Source organism: Caenorhabditis elegans, chromosome V (genome assembly GCF_000002985.6).
Source record: "Caenorhabditis elegans chromosome V".
NCBI lineage: Eukaryota > Metazoa > Nematoda > Chromadorea > Rhabditida > Rhabditidae > Caenorhabditis > Caenorhabditis elegans.
In genome coordinates, this window is record NC_003283.11 from 2,272,199 (window position 1) to 2,290,804 (window position 18,606).

The 18,606-nt window shown below is 36.2% G+C and overlaps 7 protein-coding genes and 1 non-coding gene across 14 annotated transcripts; 4 read left to right on the forward strand and 4 right to left on the reverse strand.

The window, feature by feature from the left end:
- Positions 1-242: 242 nt before the first annotated feature.
- Y5H2A.4 (Activated in Blocked Unfolded protein response) lies at positions 243-2,155 on the reverse strand (the record flags this gene model as incomplete). Its single annotated transcript, NM_001038429.2, has 2 exons — positions 243-1,808; positions 2,102-2,155. 2 exons carry the CDS (start codon positions 2,153-2,155, stop codon positions 243-245), a joined length of 1,620 nt encoding a protein of 539 aa, NP_001033518.2.
- A 488-nt stretch (positions 2,156-2,643) lies between these two features.
- On the forward strand, positions 2,644-3,779 carry abu-4 (Activated in Blocked Unfolded protein response; the record flags this gene model as incomplete). Its single annotated transcript, NM_182410.2, has 2 exons — positions 2,644-2,737; positions 2,814-3,779. The coding sequence occupies exons 1-2, from the start codon at positions 2,684-2,686 to the stop codon at positions 3,777-3,779; spliced, it is 1,020 nt and encodes a 339-aa protein (NP_872210.1). The 5' UTR covers positions 2,644-2,683.
- On the reverse strand, positions 3,222-3,371 carry Y5H2A.5. Its single transcript, NR_068634.1, has one exon. It is a non-coding gene; the product is annotated as an Unclassified non-coding RNA Y5H2A.5 (non-coding RNA).
- A 35-nt stretch (positions 3,780-3,814) lies between the features above and the next one.
- Positions 3,815-6,067, reverse strand: nhr-59 (the record flags this gene model as incomplete). Of its 2 annotated transcripts, NM_071223.8 has the most annotated exons (5): positions 3,815-4,263; positions 4,424-4,623; positions 4,666-5,072; positions 5,563-5,699; positions 5,816-6,067. In NM_071223.8, the coding sequence occupies 5 exons, from the start codon at positions 5,947-5,949 to the stop codon at positions 3,891-3,893; spliced, it is 1,251 nt and encodes a 416-aa protein (NP_503624.2). The 2 variants fall into 2 exon arrangements, with proteins under 2 accessions (NP_503624.2, NP_001303749.1); NM_001316820.3 differs by lacking the exon at positions 5,816-6,067 and having other exon boundaries at positions 3,891-4,263; positions 5,563-5,575.
- A 550-nt stretch (positions 6,068-6,617) lies between these two features.
- fbxa-137 (DUF38 domain-containing protein) lies at positions 6,618-9,203 on the forward strand. Of its 2 annotated transcripts, NM_071224.4 has the most exons (4): positions 6,618-6,710; positions 7,397-8,036; positions 8,796-8,929; positions 8,985-9,203. In NM_071224.4, the coding sequence occupies exons 1-4, from the start codon at positions 6,628-6,630 to the stop codon at positions 9,187-9,189; spliced, it is 1,062 nt and encodes a 353-aa protein (NP_503625.2). In that variant the 5' UTR covers positions 6,618-6,627; the 3' UTR covers positions 9,190-9,203. The 2 variants fall into 2 exon arrangements, 1 of the variants encoding a protein (NP_503625.2); NR_133580.1 differs by lacking the exons at positions 6,618-6,710; positions 7,397-8,036 and having other exon boundaries at positions 8,795-8,929; positions 8,985-9,189.
- Positions 9,204-9,560: 357 nt separating this feature from the next.
- nhr-228 (NR LBD domain-containing protein) lies at positions 9,561-12,765 on the forward strand (the record flags this gene model as incomplete). 4 transcript variants are annotated; one of them, NM_001047707.6, is made up of 7 exons in its annotated part: positions 9,561-9,790; positions 9,840-9,902; positions 9,990-10,048; positions 10,664-11,052; positions 11,998-12,188; positions 12,255-12,522; positions 12,565-12,765. In NM_001047707.6, the coding sequence occupies 7 exons, from the start codon at positions 9,678-9,680 to the stop codon at positions 12,670-12,672; spliced, it is 1,191 nt and encodes a 396-aa protein (NP_001041172.1). The 4 variants fall into 4 exon arrangements, 2 of the variants coding, with proteins under 2 accessions (NP_001041172.1, NP_001041173.1); NR_133581.1 differs by having other exon boundaries at positions 9,718-9,790; NR_133582.1 differs by lacking the exon at positions 9,561-9,790 and having other exon boundaries at positions 9,839-9,902.
- Positions 12,766-13,233: 468 nt separating this feature from the next.
- On the forward strand, positions 13,234-15,282 carry nhr-227 (Nuclear receptor domain-containing protein; the record flags this gene model as incomplete). Of its 2 annotated transcripts, NR_133583.2 has the most annotated exons (7): positions 13,234-13,328; positions 13,379-13,441; positions 13,491-13,549; positions 13,597-13,979; positions 14,160-14,350; positions 14,824-15,091; positions 15,139-15,248. NR_133583.2 is itself a non-coding variant. In NM_001269084.4 (5 exons), the coding sequence occupies 5 exons, from the start codon at positions 13,234-13,236 to the stop codon at positions 15,244-15,246; spliced, it is 723 nt and encodes a 240-aa protein (NP_001256013.2). In that variant the 3' UTR covers positions 15,247-15,282. The 2 variants fall into 2 exon arrangements, 1 of the variants encoding a protein (NP_001256013.2); NM_001269084.4 differs by lacking the exons at positions 13,491-13,549; positions 13,597-13,979 and having other exon boundaries at positions 13,379-13,439; positions 15,139-15,282.
- Positions 15,283-15,954: 672 nt separating this feature from the next.
- Positions 15,955-18,276, reverse strand: nhr-225 (NR LBD domain-containing protein). Its single transcript, NM_071227.4, has 7 exons — positions 18,130-18,276; positions 18,020-18,082; positions 17,912-17,970; positions 17,268-17,653; positions 17,010-17,200; positions 16,292-16,559; positions 15,955-16,240 (listed from the first exon to the last, which is right to left on the reverse strand). Exons 1-7 carry the CDS (start codon positions 18,225-18,227, stop codon positions 16,133-16,135), a joined length of 1,173 nt encoding a protein of 390 aa, NP_503628.2. The 5' UTR covers positions 18,228-18,276; the 3' UTR covers positions 15,955-16,132.
- Between the last annotated feature and the right edge of the window lie 330 nt (positions 18,277-18,606).

The following is an 18,606-nucleotide window of genomic DNA, read 5'->3' on the forward strand; positions in this document are numbered from 1 at the left end:
CCGTTCAGTTAATGGCGGTTTCATCAGGCATTAAACATTAAAAAACCATAAGCTATTGGAAACTTGTTTTTCATTCAAAGTAGAATCCTTTATATAGTCGATTTATTATTTTTAAAAGTTGAAGTAAGTTGATATTCAAACTTGAACTATTTATTTCAAAGAAATAAAACATAAATATGGTCTTAAATATGGTCTTAAATATACAGATAATTGATGTCACAATTATACATATTCGATGTTTATTATCTCTTGCAACACTGTCCATTTCCACATGGAGAATAGTTCTGCTGGCAAGAGCAGGAGTTGATCGATTCAGTCATGCATGGCATCTGAGCTGGTTGAGCAATAGAGCAGGATTGTGAGCATGATTGGGTGCAAGCTGGAGCGCATTGAATCATTGGTTGTTGTTGTTGAACACATTGCTGTTGGCATGATTGTTGGCATTCTGGTTCACATTGAGCAGATTGAGACACTGAAGCTTCTAGGATGACAGTTACAATTTGTGGAGCAACAACTGGAGATTGGCATGCTGATTGACATTGCTGACATTGTGGAGCAGCTGGTTGCTGGCATTGTGGAATGCATTGCTGGTGGCACTGTTGAGTCTGTTGGCACGAAGTTTGACATTGTTGGCAAGCTGGTGCGGATGGAAGTGTGCATTGTGGAGCACACTGTTGCTGGCAAACTGGAGCGAACTGCTGACAGGTATTCTGGCACTGCTGGCATTGTGGTGCTGATGGCTGTTGGCATTGAGGAGCACACTGTTGCTGACATTCTGGAACTACTTCCAAAGTGATGATCTGAGGAGCAATAACTGGAGATTGGCATGCTGATTGGCATTGCTGACATTGTGGAGCAGCTGGTTGCTGGCACTGTGGAGCACACTGTTCCTGGCAAACTGGAGCAAATTGTTGGCACGAAGTTTGACATTGTTGGCAAACTGGTGCGGATGGAAGGGTGCATTGTGGAGCACACTGCTGCTGGCAAACTGGAGCAAATTGTTGGCAGGTTGTCTGGCACTGCTGGCATTGTGGAGCAGCTGGTTGCTGGCACTGTGGAGCACACTGTTGCTGACATTGTGGAACTACTTCCAAAGTGATGATCTGAGGAGCAACAACTGGAGATTGGCATGCTGATTGACATTGCTGACATTGTGGAGCTGATGGCTGTTGGCACTGTGGAGCACACTGTTGCTGACATTGTGGAACTGCTTGCTGGCATGTTGGCTGACATTCTAGGGTGCATTGCTGGGTGCACTGTTGGACTGGAAATTGTTGTTGAACACATTGTCGGTGGCAGGTTTGCTGGCACTGTGGACATTGAGCAGGGACTTCCAAGTTCATACTGACGATTTGTGGAGCTACTCTTGGAGCACATTGTTGAACACATTGCTGCTGGCATTGTGGTTGACATTGTTGAATTGGTTGAGTTTGAACACATTGCTGAGTGCACTGTTGTTGGCATTGTGGCATGCATTGAACTGGAGCTGGAGCAGCTGGAGCATAACAGGAAGAAGTCTGACAACTTTGTTGGCATTGAGATTGACACTCATTCACAAATGGAGCAGATTGGCATTGCATCTGGCATGACTGTTGACAAGCTGGAGCACATTGAGAAGTTTGCACTTGGTAACTTTGATGCTGAACTGGCTGAGCACATGAGCAGGATGCCTGGACTGGAGCAGTGTTCTGACAGGAACAACTGTACTGTTGTGGTTGAGTAGTATAAGTGGTTCGTTGACATGAGCAGCTTGGTTGAACTCGCGGAGCACAGCCACATGATTGACGTTTATCGCGAATTGATGTTGCCTGGAAATGAAATAGTGTTGTCAAAAGATGTACATATAATAAATCTGAATATTAAATTAATTTATGTAACTAACAACACACGTGGTGTCAGAGTGTCTCATTTCGGCTTGATCTACGTTGATCTACATAAAATGCGGGAGAAGAGACGCAGACTTCTCAACTGATTTCGTATGGTTAAGGACGTGCTGACGTGGCACTTTTTTGGGCAAGAAAATCCCGCATTTTTTGTAGATCAAACCATAATTGGATAGCTTGGCAGCACGTGACAACAACAAAACCCAAGTATTTCGTACCTCGATAAGTAGAAGGCTTGAAGCCAGAAGAGCTGCAATTGCGATGAAGCGCATTGTATAATACGTTCGAAGAGTTGCTAAGAGGCAACTGATGTCCTTTTCACAACTTTTCATACTTTTATACGTTCTTGGCCTTGCAAAGCCTTGCTTTGCCAACCATATCCAAGTGGACAAAGGGATACGGAAGAAATAGTCCAAGAGACCAAGTTTTGAACATTTAACATGAGCAAAATGATAAGTGTAAAGCAGAGAAAATAAGTGCTGGCATGGAAAGTAAATAAACACGTACAAAAATTCTTGTAAAATCAAATGTACACCTTTGCAACTTTCCGTGTTCCGAAGATATAGTGTATACGACTATGAGAGGATATATCTGTGTTCTTTCGTTCATCAGCAGCCATGCCATGTTTGCGTTCATCATGAAGCCGGATGAATGGATGGAGTTTGATAAGTGGGAAGAAAATCTCCGGTATGTGTTTGATGGCTGATGAAAAAAGGTTGGAGTACGTTGGTATAAAAGTCTGAAAAATTGAGAAACGGACATCAGTTGCTTCTCGTTGCAGCTCTTCGAACGGATTAACAATGCGCTTTATCGCAATTGCAGCTCTTCTTGCTTCTAGCTTTCTACTTATTGAGGTACGCTATACTTTTTTTATAAAACTGTTTTTTGTTACATAAATTAACACCTCTTAAAACACTATTCTTTTTCCAGGCAACGGCAACATCAACTCGCGAAAAACGTCAATCGTGTGGCTGTGCTCCGCGAGTTCAACCAAGCTGCTCATGCCAACAAACCACTTATGCTCAACCACCACAATACAGTTGCTCCTGTCAGAACACTGCTCCAGTCCAGACATCCTGCTCATGTGCCCAACCAGTTCAGCAACAAACTTACCAAGTGCAAGCCTCTCAATGTGCTCCAGCTTGTCAGCAGTCATGCCAGATGCAATGCCAATCTGCCCCATCTGTTAGTCAATGCCAATCTACATGCCAACAAAGCTGTCAGGCTTCTTCCTGTTATACTCCAGCTCCGGTTCAATGTCAACCATCATGCATGCCAGCCTGTAAACAATCCTGTGTTGCTCCGGCTCCACAAATCATCAGTCTTAACTTGGAGGTAGTTCCACAATGTCAGCAACAATGTGCCCCTCAATGCCAACAGGCATCGGCTCCGCAGTGCCAACAGTGCCAGAATACCTGCCAGCAATTTGCTCCAGTTTGCCAGCAGCAATGTGCTCCTCAATGCACAATTTCATCGGCTCCACAATGTCAGCAGTGCCAGACTACCTGCCAGCAATTTGCTCCAGTTTGTCAGCAACAATGTGCTCCACAATGCCAACAGCCATCAGCTCCACAATGCCAGCAATGCCAATCAGCATGTCAATCTCCAGTTGTTGCTCCAGTTGTTGCTCCACAAATTGTGACTGTCATCCTAGAAGCTTCAGTGTCTCAATCTGCTCAATGTGAACCAGAATGCCAACAATCATGCCAACAGCAATGTGTTCAACAACAACAACCAATGATTCAATGCGCTCCAGCTTGCACCCAATCATGCTCACAATCCTGCTCTATTGCTCAACCAGCTCAGATGCCATGCATGACTGAATCGATCAACTCCTGCTCTTGCCAGCAGAACTATTCTCCATGTGGAAATGGACAGTGTTGTAAGAGAAAATAAACATCGAATATGTATAATTGTGACAGTTATCTGTATATTCGAACCGATATTTATGTTTCATTTTTTAAATAAATATTAGAATACCAAATTGAATTTCAAAATAAAAGCTGCCTAGAAGACATCTTTAACCAATTCAGGATGTGAAAAATTCGGATTAAAAATATTGAACATCCTCGCAATTGACAGCTTTTCTTTCCGTTCCCACATCACCCTCAGCACCATATTATTCACTTTCATCATTTTTTGAATTCGACTTGAATAAACTGGTAGTCTCATTTCTTTGATGTAGTAGCTGTGTAGATCATCAGCAATAAGTTTTTGCAGATTGTCAATGGTTTCCTGGTATTGGCTGTCCATTTGTTTGGATGCGCATGTTAAAGAAATTTGAGCCAACATAAAGTTCAGCTCAATTTCAGTGGGGTTGAAGTCGATGATTGCTTGCAGGGGTTTGTTCATCGACCAATCGCCGACTCCTTCGATGAAGCTGAATTTAAAAAAAAACTAGTCAAAACTTCAATATTGGTTTTAATTCTTGCTAAAAAATGGCTACAGTTTAGGGCGAAATTGAACAAGAACAATTTTTAAAACTTTAGGAAAGTTAAAAATCGTTTCCTGCTCACTTTTAAATTTCTGAAACAACTCACTATGAAATTTCACTAAGCGAATAATTTGTGAACCACTCTACTTCAAACTTCACAGTTCTCAAATCGATAACGCAATTCCGTGCGAGAATTATTTCATTTCCTTTTCCATTCGAAATTTTTTGATCTCTCAAAAGCGCAGCAGTCCGTGCAACTCGCTCCAACCGATTCCAAATGTTCCATGTGCATTCCAAAAATTTGAACTGAAAATTGAACAAATTTTGATTCAAAAGATGTCCTGCTACCTTGAAATCGTTTCCAAGATCGTGAAATTCCTCAAAATGCGCAAGCCACTTAGAAGTCATAAGCAGCTCATTTTCAAATATTTGTATGGCTTCACTAAAACCCAGCGTGGAGACTTTTCGTAAATCCGTTTTCTTTTTCTTGTTATTCGCGGAAATTTCAAAATCTAGCGAACTGGATAGTTTTTGCAATCGAGTTTTTCCAGGAGCTAACGGGATCTTCCTATCGTCCATTAAAACTTGTTTGCAGTTTTTGATAAAAGGACTTAAATCGATGAATTTGTTCTGTGAAGTTGAAGCAGAAGTACCTGGACTGCATGACAACAGGAATTCAGGTCTTCCAAGGAATGTGGATAATGATGGTGCCACTTTTGTAGAGGTGGCAAATGAGTCGCGGTTGAATTGGAAATCTAAAAAATTATTGAATAGGGGTCAAATAAGTTACTTCCACGTTGATTTTCACTACCTCCTAGTTTAAAATTCGAATTTCTCACATAGAAAAACATATATACACTAACAGGGGCACGAACCTGTGACTGTCCTCAAAGTCAAGCCTCTTACCCACTGCGCCACTTCTCCGAGTGACATTTCTCCGAGTGGTCGCGCGCACGCACAAATGGCTCAGTGGATAAGAGGGTTAACTTTGGAAAAACAGGTCACAGGTTCGAGCCCACGGTGGGTAAATAGGTTTTTCTATGTGAGAAATTTGAATTTTCAATTCTAAAATTTCAAAAATCAACGTAAAAGTCACTTCTATGACATATCTCTGTTAATTCTCAATGTTTTTCAACCAATTTTTTTTGTACTTTTTTTTTGAATTTTCATGTTCCTCGAGCTTAAAGTTTGAGTTTTAAGGCAATTTTAAGATTTTTAATATCAATTTTTCAAAGAAAAACTTACTTTGAATATCCATTCCAATATCCTTGCACTTTTTCAAACGGCATTTCTTACAACATGACCTTCCATTCGTCAAAATTTTGCATCTTCCTCTTCCATCCTTGCATTTCACTTCAAAATTTGCGCCTGCTGCTACTCGTCTACAAAAATTTAAAAAAAATCAATTTGAAGTTTTTTGTACAGACAAAAATTTGAGCAATGGAACAACATAATTTTCAGAGTTTATACGAGTTCTAAAAATTAATCAAAGACTAACCTGAAAAACGCGGCACATGCTCTGCAAGTTATTGCTCCAAAATGAGCACCATGAGATTCCTGACCACAAACTTGACAAAAAGTTTGATTAACCACAGCTTTCAGTGCTAGTTTTCTAGATGAATCCGGATGCATTTAATGGAAGAAATAAATTAAATTCTATAAGAATTGTAGTATTTTTTATTGTATTTGCAATTAGCGAGAGAAGGAGAAATAGGAATGCAAAGAAGAAACAGTGTCATGTGGCAGAGGGGTGAGACGGAGACGGAGTGTGGTCTATGATTTGGACACAAAATGGGAGGCAAGAAAAAGTCTAGTAGAGAATTTTGGGAAGAAAATGCTAAAAAGTGATGAATACCACAGAAAACCGCATGTTATTCTAAGTAGATCTGTGAATTTTAGGCCTACATAGATCTACAACTTAAACTATTTCCCAAGAGGCTTTATCTAGATAAATCTTTTGATGAGCTCTACGTAATGGGCTAGTTCTGAAAAATTAAGAAATACGTACAAAAATTGAAAATTAAAAAAAAATTCAAGGTTTGTGTCATTTGATAGAGCATGTTATTTTGACCAGATCTGTGAATTTTTAAACCCCACCTGCTGCCTACAAATTATGCATAAACATACTAAAATTTTTACATCTGTGCGTCTCTCCCTCTCTAATCCGTGTTGTTCTACTTCCTCTCGTCTCGACAAGCTTCTCAATTTTCATCTTCCTGTGTTCGTGTATCTGCGTCTCGTATTCCCTCTTCTATTTCGCGCATACATATTCATCCAAAGTGCAGCGTTCACTTTATATTTGTTGTTGCAATGCAAGTGGACACACTGAATTGGTCTGCATTACCACTAGGGTTTAAGCAGAAAGTTGTAAATATATTGGATTTTGAAACGAGGTTAGTTACTTTGAAATTGAAAATTTTTAAGTAATAGTTTTTTTGAATATATGAAAATGTTTTTGAAACATAAAATTTCACATTTTCAAAATAAGCAAATTGTTCATAAGTAAAACTTCTTTTTGACATACGTACTAAACTATTAATTTTTAGGCTTTGCTATACTTTGTTAGGCTTGGACCTATGTTTAGGCAAAGGCCTAGGCTTAGGCTCAGGATTAGACTTAGGCTTAGGTTTAGGCTTAGGATGGGGCTCCGGCTCCGGCTTAGGCTCCGGCTTAGGCTTACGCTTTACAACATAAAGTTTCATATTTTAAAAATAAACAAATTATTAATAAGTAAAACTTTTTTTTAACAAACGTACTAAACTATTAATTATTAGGCTTAGGCTTTGGCCTAGGCTTCGGCCTAGGCTTAAGCTTAGACCTATGTTCAGGCTTAGTCTTAGGCTCAGGCTTAGGCTTAGTTTCTAAATCAAGTTGTAAACGCCAGTTAATTAACTTGTAAATTCAAAATTTGACGGTGATTTCAAAAATGTCATTTTCCAGCCGCTGCAACCTTGACAAGTCGGTAAAATCAAATTTTAACTAATTTTTGTTCATTTTAAGCCGTCATAACTTTTTTTGAGAAGTTTTCAAGAAGTTTTATCATGAAATTAGTGTTTTCGAACTTTTGTCTGATTTTCAGAAATTCACTGCTCCGCTGCTCCAAGACAGACCATCAAATAGTGGGAAAATGCCCCGTCGCATATCAACAGTTGGAAATATCCACAAACCACAAGTTTTTAACTTCCCAGCACAAGAACACCAAATTCGCATTCAAAATCAAAGCTTTAAGTTTTCAAAACAAGTTTTTTTGGCAAACGAGGTATCTAGAAAAGCAAGATGCAGTTGACCATTTCATGATATTATTCAAAAATCGAAATTCGTTTGTGCAATCCGTGAGAATCAAGAACGGGCGAGATATCGAGAGCTTTCTATATCATTTGTTGCTCAGAATGCGGAAGGAGCAAGAGGAAAATAATTGTAGAGTGAAAATCAAAGCTCGAGAAATCGAATGGGAAGGTGGATTTCGGACGGAATATGTGTACTTATTGGAGCTGCTCAGCTATTTTGATACTTCTGTGTTGCGGATTATAAAAATCAAGAGTTATTACATGCTAAGAGACGCAGTAGACCGACTGATAGCCACTAAGCAATTCAGGAATGCCAAAGAAGTTCACATTTGCCCAATGATGCGTATTCCGATTGAGCCATTTCTTCATCTGGACTCTTTTGAAATTTCTATGACGTCTGTGAAGTCTGATGATGTAGTCACATTAATGAAGGTTAGTTAGTATTTTGGAAAACTAAATCAAAAAAAATTGGCGCTGAAAATGAATCTCGAAAAACATTTACAGGTGGTGTACCGAAATCTGGAAAATATTTTCAAATGACTCCAAATTTCCCCTGGTTCCGAATATTTATGTGAAAAAATTCGAAAAAATTTCCCTGATTTTATATTTGAGCTTGAAATCGCGGTTTTCATTTGCGTCCTAATGAGATTTTTCAAATGCGGGCCAAAATAAATTATCTTTGGAGCGCATTTGCCCTATTCGATTTTCTAGATTAATTTTTATTTCTTTCAGTTTTCCATTCATTTTTGTCGTATTTTATGGGTTTTTTTTGAAAAATATTTTTTTTCCTGTCAATTGAAATTTTTTTAGAACAAAAATGAATGAAAATAGCTGAACAACTGAAAGAAATAAAAATTGATTTAGAAAATCAAATGGAGCAAATGCGCTCAAAGGAGAATTTATTTGGGCGCGCATTTGAAAAATCTCATGGGTACGCAAATGAAAATCGCGATTTCAAGCTCAAATATAAAATCAGGGAAATTTTTTGAATTTTTTCACATAGATATTCGGAATCAGGGGAAAATTTGGAGTCATTTAGAATTATTTCTCAGATTTCGGTACCCCACCTTTAAAGATTTTTAGTCCAATTTTTGGTAATTGCAAAAACTTTCCAAAAAACATTATTTTTAAAGTTACGTATCAGTCTGTGATAGAATTCTAATTTTTTTCACAAATCTATCGCGATTTCAGAAATTTCAACAAAAGCTTACTCCCAACAACTGCCACTTTAGACTTACAAATGAAGAAAAACTTGAAGACGACTTCCTTAACGATGTATTCCAAAAACTTGGCATAGCGGGCGATGGACCTGAGAGAGAATCTATGTAAGTTCTGGAGTGGTGATGTACATAGTTTTGTAAATTTATTTATACTTTCCAGAAGCACCGACGAAAAGAATCATATCTCTAAGTTTCCGACCGTCGAAGAAAAATCTTGGCTGTTGGTCAAATTTGAGGAGTACTCAGTATTCGGTGTAATTGTTTCCAGCGATTTTCTGGCAAGTCTTAAATACGACGTTCTCATTTTCATGACTCTTCGGGAGCTAGGATTCGATTGCAATTGTCCTCTTTTATCTCTTGAATAAATGGTTTATTTATTGTTTTTTTTTAATTAAAATAGTTATATTTAATTGTTAACTAAAAAGCTAAATTGCATTGATGAGCTCTCAAAACCTTTAATTGCCAAAATAATAGGTCAAAAAATTCAAAACCAGTCGAAAATTGACAATTGCCTACAAAGGAAATTATTATTTTTCCAGCTCAAACTATCCTTGTTACGGTTTGCCAAAAATTAAGATTTTGCACAACGTTTTCTTCTTATTCATATTTTTTGAGTTAAATAAATTTCATTTTCCCGTTCTAGGCCATGCGAAAACCTAGTCCATGTGCCCTTTCCCTGTTTGTTTCTTTGTCATTCTTTTCTGTCTCTCGGCAACATAATTTCTCTTAACTCTCTTCTGTTGTTTGATGTCTGCGCGTCTGCGTCTTAAGGCAAGGCCATTGTACAAATAATAATTGGCATCACATTTCCAACCTTATTTTATATTTTTCTTATTTTAATTTTTTTTGAAAAATGAACCAAGTCTCTACGTCAACTTCTCCATTTTGCTGTAGAATTTGCGATCAGAGAGCTCATGGCAACCACTTTGGAGTTATTAGTTGTCGGGCGTGTGCTGCTTTTTTCAGGTTTTAAAATTTTAAAAAGCCACAACTTTTAAAGTTTCAAAATTTTCAGAAGAACTGCTTCTGGGAAATGGGATAACCAAAAGTGTCGTGGAGGGTCTTGTGATAAGAAAACGTTAGTTTTTGCTGGAACTGAATAGGAAAAAATTAATTTGCATCATTTTTTTTTTAATTCTGAAAAATTAGTAAAAAAGTTTTTTAGGTACTACTGCAAACCGTGTAGATTACAAAAATGTCGAGACATGGGAATGGACACTACCAGTGAGTCGAATGAAATTTATATGAACATTAGAAATTTTTTAGTTAGATTTATGATACATTCGCACAAAAAACTTTTGGATGCTAGTACTTAAAATTATTTAAAATTATATAAAATTATTTAAAAAAATTTAAAATTATTTAAAATTATTTAAAACCATTTAAAATTATTTAATATTATTTAAAATCATTTAATATTATTTAAAAATATTTGGTACTTGTGTATTACATGCCCTCATGTTCAAATTAAATTAAACTTAATTAATTTCTCCAATTAAAATAAACGTGATAAACATTTTTCCTCTTTAGGCTTAGGAAATTTTATTTCCTAACCCTAAAAATACAAAAGTGTGGTTCACGTTTTTATTTTGCATAACTTAAAAAATTACTATAAAAATGAGGGCATGTAATACACAAGTACCAAATATTTTTATTTAAGTTGTTTATTTAAATTGTTTTAAATTTGTTTAAAACTATAATATATTCATAACTACATTTTATTAAACACACACACAAAAAATTTGTTTTAATTTATTTTTTTCATGTCACTGAGTAAACAAAGTCAAAAAATGTGTAAAATTTCCACCGAATTTTTAAAACTAAATCAATTTTCCTCAGAATTCCAATTCAACCGAGACAACATTCCCACCGCTGGTCAATTCCAACTCCCTCCGCAAACTTTCGAAGCTTATGTCGGACGGCCCGAATTCCTGCTCTTCTGTGATACCGATGCTCCAAACTCCAAAGTCCTGATAGACGTCAGATACCTCCTTGAAGAAGCCGGCCGGCTATTGAATAATGGGATTATCACACCAATTTGGGCTGAAAATCAACTGAAGAAGTTGACGCAAGGCTTTAAGCACATTAAGCTGGATACAGATAACATAAAGAAGGTTGAAACTGCGGATCAGAAAGAGTTTATGGAGATGTGGGAGTACTATTTTATTACGGTGACAAAGTGGTTGATGTACTTCGACGAGTTCCAGAAGTTGAACAGACAAATTCAGGTTAGTTTTAAACTGGGTACAGTAGGAGTAGTGTAGGATTACTGGAGGGTTACTGTAGTTTCGGAAAATTTCGTTTTTAAGTTTTTGATAAGATTATGGGTCAGGTTTAGTGGACTACCCGGAGTGTTACTGTAGTGGTACTGTAGGATTACTGTAGAATTAATGTAGTTTTGGAAAATTTTGGAATTGAGTTTTGAAGAGATAATGGATAGGAATTAGTGGGGGATAGTGTCAGGGAACTGTATAGGTACTAGGATTACTGTAGTTTAGAAAACAATTGGGATTTGAGTAGGTGGGATCTCTCAGATTCGTGGTACTTTAGGCATACTTTAGGATTTCTTTTGGGAATACTGTATGTAGAAGTACTGTAGGATCACATTAAAGGTTACTGTAGTTTTATAAAAACTGCATTTTTATTTTCTCAAAACACAGTGTCGGAGTACTGTAGTGGTACTGTGAATGTAATGTAGTATTACTGTAGCTTCGAAAAAGTTGGGATTTGAGTTTTGGAGGAAATAATGGGTCGAAGTAGGTGGGGATAATATCGGGGTACTCTGGGCATACTTTAGGATTACTTTTGGGGATACTGTATGTAGACGTACTGTAGGATTACTGAAGGGTTACTGTAGTTTTTGGAGAAAAACATTTTTTTCTTTTCAAAAAATTGTGGGAGATAATGTCAGGGATACTGTAATGGTATTTTCCTTGGAGTACTGTATGAGTTCTGCATTACTTTAGTTTCAAAAGACCTGATTTTTGAAAAAGACAGATTTTGCAAATGTCAAACATTTTTTTAAAAGTTCCTGAAATTTTAGTAATTTTGGAATATGACAGTCAAACTATTCTAGAGCCTTTTTATATTTCTGTCAGAAATGTTTTAAAAATTATTTTCGGAAAGTTGTAGATTAAAAAATTCCTAAATAAATTAAACCCCTCATTTCCCAGATGACAATGCTCCAAGCAATATGGCATGTGTTCAGCAAATTGCACAAATACGTGGCAACGTCCGCCTATCAAAAAGCGACGCCACGTGCTAAACCAACAGAAGTCATTATAAAAGACGTTATGATGGACATAGAAACTGTGAATTTCGACTGTTCTTGGATGAGCGATTACCCAACAAAGGATGTTTTTAAGTAAGTTGACAAACCCAGATTGTGTCGGCTGCAACAAAATTATAAATTATAAATGATTTATTTAAGATTTCTATCCGCCCAGGCTTGCAAGGAAATGGATATTGTTGGTACTCTCCACGAGCTGGATCCTACTGACCTGGAAATCACTTATTTGTTTGCTCAACTTTGCTTCGAATATGTTGGCAAACGATATCAGGGTGATATTCTCAGAGTAGCCGAGCAGTTTCAAGAAATTTTGGCGAATGATCTACATCATTATTATGTGGAAGAAATGAACAGACCCAGATACTTCCAAAGATTGGCGAGACTCTTGAAAGTTAACAATGCAATTCAGGTAAATAATTTTCAGTTTAAAAAATCAAGTTACTTTTTGCAGAGAGCAATCTGGGAGAGCCGCCCGAAAATGGAGCTTGGTCGAGTGTTTAATGTGCTGAAAATTGAGTTCTCGCATCCGGAAATGTTCGAGGACTCTGGATATTATTGAAGACAATAACTTCTGTTCAAGATTTTTTTCGTAAATATAATTGTGTATATAATTGTAAAAACAATAATGAATCTTGATGTAGTAATTTTAAAATTCATCGCCAAAAAATTTAAAAAAATCGTATGACGTCAAGCATGGCTTAAATTTTTCCTTTGCAGCTCTTTGTGGGATATGTATAAGAGTACTGTAATTTCAAAGTTTCATTGCTGCAGAATTTTCATAAATTTTCAAACGTTTTCACAAGCCGTATGAAAAACTATCAAATATCGATGAAAATATCGCTAAAACGAAAAAGTTGCAGGTTTAGAAGCGATTTTTTGCATTTTACAAGAAAAAAAATTATGAGGCAAATTGTGGCCTAGAAAATTTATTAAAAATCGTGTGACGTCATGCATGACTTAGAAAAAAATGTACTGTGTATTAGGGTACACACTTTTCTCTATTCCTCCTGGTAAGTTTGTCTATCAGTGTCTCGGTCTCTTTTATTTTTTTCTTTACCCACCTGTTCTTCATTTTCTTATTTCTCTCGATTTTTTCTCTAATAATTCAAAAAAGCCTAATATGGATCCTGGACTGGTTTGCCGTATTTGTGAGCTTCAGGCTGATGGAACGCATTTTGGAGTTGTAACTTGTAGAGCATGTGCTGTGTTTTTCAGGTTTTTGTTGATTTACTAACTATTTTTTGAAAAAAATATTAAAAGTTCAGAAGATCTACCACATCAAAATGGATCAAAAGAAAGTGTATGGCTAGAAGTGAGGATAAATTGGTGTAAGTTGAAATTGCAGGCTGTCACCCAAATTTTTTTGTTAAATTTCAGATGTTCCTGTAAGCCATGTCGACTAAGAAAGTGTATAGAAAACGGCATGGATTCTTCAAGTTAGTAGTACAATTTTCAAAAACAAGAAGTATCAATTTAATTTCAGAATTCCAATATAATCGCGATACAATTCCGAAAAAACCGAAAGCCCGACCAATAATTTCATATTACGTGGGACGACCGGAATTTTTAATATTTTTCGATGACTCAAATGTTACCACACAGAAGACATTTATAGATGTTCAAAATCTAGTTTTTGAAGCTTCACGGCATTTGAGTCACGGTTGGCAATAGCCCATTCATGCCGAAAATCAGCTGAAAAAGTTGACTCTTGGCTTTAAGTTAATGCAGTTTGATACTCAAAATATAACGTTTTATTCGAATTTTGGAAAATCTGAGTTTATGGATACTATCGAATAATATTTCGTAACTGTTGCCAAATGGATCGCACATTTTGACGAGTTTCGAAAACTTGGAAATTTTCTTCAGGTACATCTAACACCTCATTATTGCCTAATCTTAAAACTCTAAGGCTTTCATGGTAGACAGGCGCGGTTTCAGGACCTGACGCCTGCCTGAAACCTGCCTGCCTCAAGCCGGCTTTTCGCCCCCTTTTTGAATTTTTTAAGTGAATTTACAAATTTCTAAATTTTTTTTCGTAATTTCTAGATAATAATTGTCCAAGCGATTTGGCATGTTTGGAGCAAAGTTCACAAATGTGCCAGTACAGCACTTTACCGAAAATCAAATCCTAATGCAAAGCCGGAGCAGAAAATCTTTCGAAATATGTGTATGGATAGGAATCTAGGGAAGTTTGATACAAGTTGGATGAGTGATTATTCTACGGAACATGTTATCAGGTTAGTTGAAGAAGTTTTGTAAATTTTCGGAATTTTAGGTATTTATTGAAGTTTGTGTTTTTTATATGGAATATGTTAATTCAGAGATTTTGAATTTTGAAATTTTTTGAAAAATATTGGAAATTCAAAATTTTGAATTTGTCAGAATTCTTGCATATTCAGATTTTTTCAGCAAACTAATTGTATATAGGGTAAATCCCCATTGGCGATACTAAATTTCAAAATTTCAAAACCTTTCGAATATTCTGTAAATCCAAAAATTTTTTTGTTTTTTTTTCAAAAATTCCAAACCGTATATTTGCAAGAATTTTGAAAATTCTGAAACACCAAAAAATCTGACAGTTCAAAAATTTCAGAACTTCAAAGAAACTTCAAAATTTTCGAAAATTTTCCAAACTATTGAGTATCAGATTTTCCAAAATATTCACTCAATTTTGATAAATTTACCAAACTCTTTTAGTAATAAATTTCAGATTCATGCTCACTCCGAACGTGTATGATTTTGAAATTATAGAAGCTTTGGGTAAACTGGACCCAACAGATGTAGAATCAACATTCATGTTCGCTCAACTTTGCTTTGAATATGCTGGAAAACGATTTCAAGGAAACATTTTGCAAATCACTGATCGTTTTCAACAAGTCCTGTCAAATGATCTACATCTCTATTACACTAACGATCAGAGAAGAAATCGCTATTCTCAGCGTTTGGCAGATCTCATGAAAGTTAACAATTTGATGCAGGTATTTTTGAAAATACATTTTCAAGTAATCTAACAAAATATTTTCAGAGATCCATCTGGGAAGCTCGGCCTCCACGAGAAATAGGACGTGTCTTTAACATTTCAAAAATAGAATTTTCGCATCCCGAAATGTTTGTGGATTCTGGATTCACCTAACTTTCGTGTCGTCATCCTCATAAATTGTTAAATTTTTTTTGTTGAAAAACCGATTTAATCAAAAAATTGAAAAAAAAAACGAAAAAGTCTAATTTTCTGTGGATTTTTGACAGATAAATTTATTGTTAGTTTTTTATTTTAGCTTATAAGCTTAGGTTTATTTTAAGCTATGATTTACCTGAAAATCTTGAAAATTGGCAAAGAATAAGTTATAAGGTTTTGAACTCTTGAAATTTTTTTTTTGAGGTTTGGAGTCCCGCCACGAAAAATCCTGGGGTACTGTAAACTCCTGTTTTTCAGTTTTTAAATAAAAGTTATTAAATTAACAAGATATTTTTGCGTATTTCAAAAGCAAAATCGTCTAGAAATCTTGAAAACTAACAAAGTTACAAAATTTTGAAATTTTCAAAACCTTCCGAGAAAAAACTTTTGGCGGAAAACTGAAATTTTTGTAAAGTGGTTTGCTAGAAATTCAAGTTTTCACGAAGAAAAAACTCACGCAAATTTCAAATTATCTGGAAAAAACATATTTGGATGAAAGATTCGAGTTTTCTGAGAACATTTCAGGCGGAAAACTAAAATGCCCTAAAAAAATACGTGTTATAAAAGATCTTCTAAAAAGTAAAAAGTGTATTTCTAGAAAAATTCTAGAAAATTCTGGAGTAGGGATTTTCAAAACTTTCAAACTATAGTAAAACATGTTCAGAAAAAAGTTTATTTTATTCTAGAGTTTGCAATGAACTTTTTTTCAAAAACAATTTCTCAATTTTCATATTAATGTATGTATCTTAAAATGTATGTATCACAGCTGCACTTATAAAACGTAAGATAATAAAAATATTATATTTCAAAAACTTTCATATAATTAAGAAAAAACATCAATAGTTTAACAAAATCCAGTATCTTCAAACATTTCCGGGTGTGAAAATTCCGTCTTCAAAACGTTGAAAACTTTTCCCAACTCCCGGTGCGGTCGTGTTTCCCAAATTGATTTCTGAAATTTTCAAATATGTTTTTAGTTTTGTTAAAACATTTTTTGCAGTACCTGAATCAACTTGTTAATTTTCATAAAATCCGTCAATCGCTTCAAATATCGTTCTCTGTTCAATTCTGAGGTATAGTAGTGGTGTAGGTCATTTGATAGGGTTTGTTGAAAGTGATCAGTAACTTTCAGAATTTCTCCTTGAAATCGTTTTCCAGCATATTCAAAGCAAAGTTGTGCAATCATATAAGTTAGTTCTACATCAGTTGGATCCAGTTTGATTAAAGCTTCCACAATTTCACTATCGTACGTATTATGGGTGAACATGTACCTGAAATACACCATATGGTCCACATTCGGGTGGGCGGCTGAAGACTTTTTTTTGGCGAATCGGAAAATCGGCAATTTTGCAAATTGCCGGAATTTAAAACTTATCTAGAAAAAACTGGAACAAAATTTCAAAAAGGCACAGTTTTAAGTGTTTCTGTCTCAAAATCCCTCTAATAGCTTCCGTGAACGGCAAACTGGCAATTTGCCGAAAATCAAAAATTCCGACAAATTGGCAAATAGGCAATTTACCAGTAATGAAAACTTCCGGCAAATCGGCAAACTGCCGTAAATTAAAGTTTTCGGCAAATCGGTAAGCCGGCAAATTGGCAAATCGGCAAACTGCCGCAAATGAAAATTTCCGTCACATCCGCAAACCGGCAACTTGCCAAATTTGTCGACAAAAAAATTTGCCATAAATTGTGCACATAAATTGAAAAAAAAATTAACTTACTTTTTAACAAAATGCTGAGGATAATCACTCATCCAACTAAAATCGAATTTCACTTTTTCTCGATCCACACACATATTTCTCAGGATTTTCTGATCATGTGTACCTATTGAATTAGACTTCCGATATTTAGCAGTATTACTACATTTGTGAATTTTGATAAAAATATTCCAGATTGACTGGGCGAGCTTCATCTGAAATTGGAAAAGTTACAGCAGAACCAGAGGAGAAATAGGAGAAATTCCTAGTTGATGAGCATACCTGTAAGTCCTGATCCAACTTTTGGAAATGGTCAAAGTGAGAGACCCACTTGACACCTGCCATGAAATAAAATTCGATGATATCCAAAAACTCGGCTTTTCCAATTTTATCGAAGCATTTTACATTTTTCAGATCACACTGCATAACTTTCAGTCCAAGCGTTAATTTTTTCAGTTGACTTTCAGCGCGAAGCGGTGTCGCACAACCATTTCTCAAAAGTCGTGAAGCTTCTTTTATCAGCGGCTGAACATCAATCACAATCTTTGAACCGGAGCTTTTTGAATCGCAGAACAGCAGGAATTCAGGTCGGCCTACGAAATTTGAGATGCTGGGAACCAGGGGATTGTCGTCGGCTGGTAGATTTAAATCTCGACCGTATTGGAATTCTGGAAAAGGAGAAAATGTATGTACGTATATTTTTCAAAGTATATCTTGTAAATTTTAAAAATTGTTTTTTCGATTATAAAATTGAAAAATCCGATATTTTGTTTCCTGTCATACTGAGCCTAAGCCTAATCCGGAGCCTAAGCCTGAGCCTGAGCCTCAGCCTAGGCTTAAGCCTAAGCCTAAGCCTAAGCCCAAGCCCAAGCCTGAGCCTGAGCCTAAGACTAAGCCTAAGACTAAGCCTAAGTCTAAAAACTTACTTGTGTCTTCCATCCCATTGTCCAGACATCTACGCAATCGACACGGCCTACAGAAGCACCTAGAAAAAGGTTTTGTTTAATGAAAATTTTGAAAACTCTTGGGCTTACCTCGCCTTATTTCCAGTTTTTGACTGGCACTTCTTATTGATCCATTTCGATTTGCTGGATCTCCTGAAAACTTTGAAAATTCTGGCATATTCAAAAACAGATGCTCTTACCTAAAAAACGCTGCACATGCTCTACAGGTAACTGCTCCAAAATGGGTTCCATGCGCCTTCATACCACATATTCTGCAGGAAAATGGTGAGTTCGTCATAGCAGGCTTGTGTAGTGCAGAATGTTTCGGAAATTGGTAAAATAAATAAAGCAGAGAAAAGGGGGAAAGTTTCGAGTCGCGATGGAGATACCATGACGCGGGAGACATAGACAAGCAAAGGATAGACCAACGAGCAAATTGGTGAGTCAGCACAGGTGGAATTGTTTGAAGTTTGAACGAGAGACAAAAAGGAAGATAAATAGAAATCTGTGGTTCCGTTTTGGAAAGTTCAATTTGTGAGCATAAGTAATTTGAAAATGAAAAAATTTAGAAAATTATGTCTATGGCTTCCAAGCAGGCGCCGAAATGCCTGCCGCACCTGCCTCAAGACGCGAACTCAAATAGGAGTTTGCCGGATAATTGATTTGTCGGAAATTTG

Bases quoted from the DNA above. Each gene is read 5' to 3' on its own strand.
- nhr-225 (NM_071227.4), bottom strand. From the start codon at position 18,227: ATGACGAACTCACCATTTTCCTGCAGAATATGTGGTATGAAGGCGCAT. The intron at 17,201-17,267 runs GTATGCTCATCA...TTCCAATTTCAG, and splicing joins AGTTGGATCAGGACTTACAG to ATGAAGCTCGCCCAGTCAAT. The intron at 16,560-17,009 runs GTAAGTTAATTT...GGTGTATTTCAG, and splicing joins CCTCAGCATTTTGTTAAAAA to GTACATGTTCACCCATAATA.
- fbxa-137 (NM_071224.4), top strand. From the start codon at position 6,628: ATGCAAGTGGACACACTGAATTGGTCTGCATTACCACTAGGGTTTAAG. The intron at 6,711-7,396 runs GTTAGTTACTTT...TCTGATTTTCAG, and splicing joins ATATTGGATTTTGAAACGAG to AAATTCACTGCTCCGCTGCT. The intron at 8,037-8,795 runs GTTAGTTAGTAT...TCGCGATTTCAG, and splicing joins ATGTAGTCACATTAATGAAG to AAATTTCAACAAAAGCTTAC.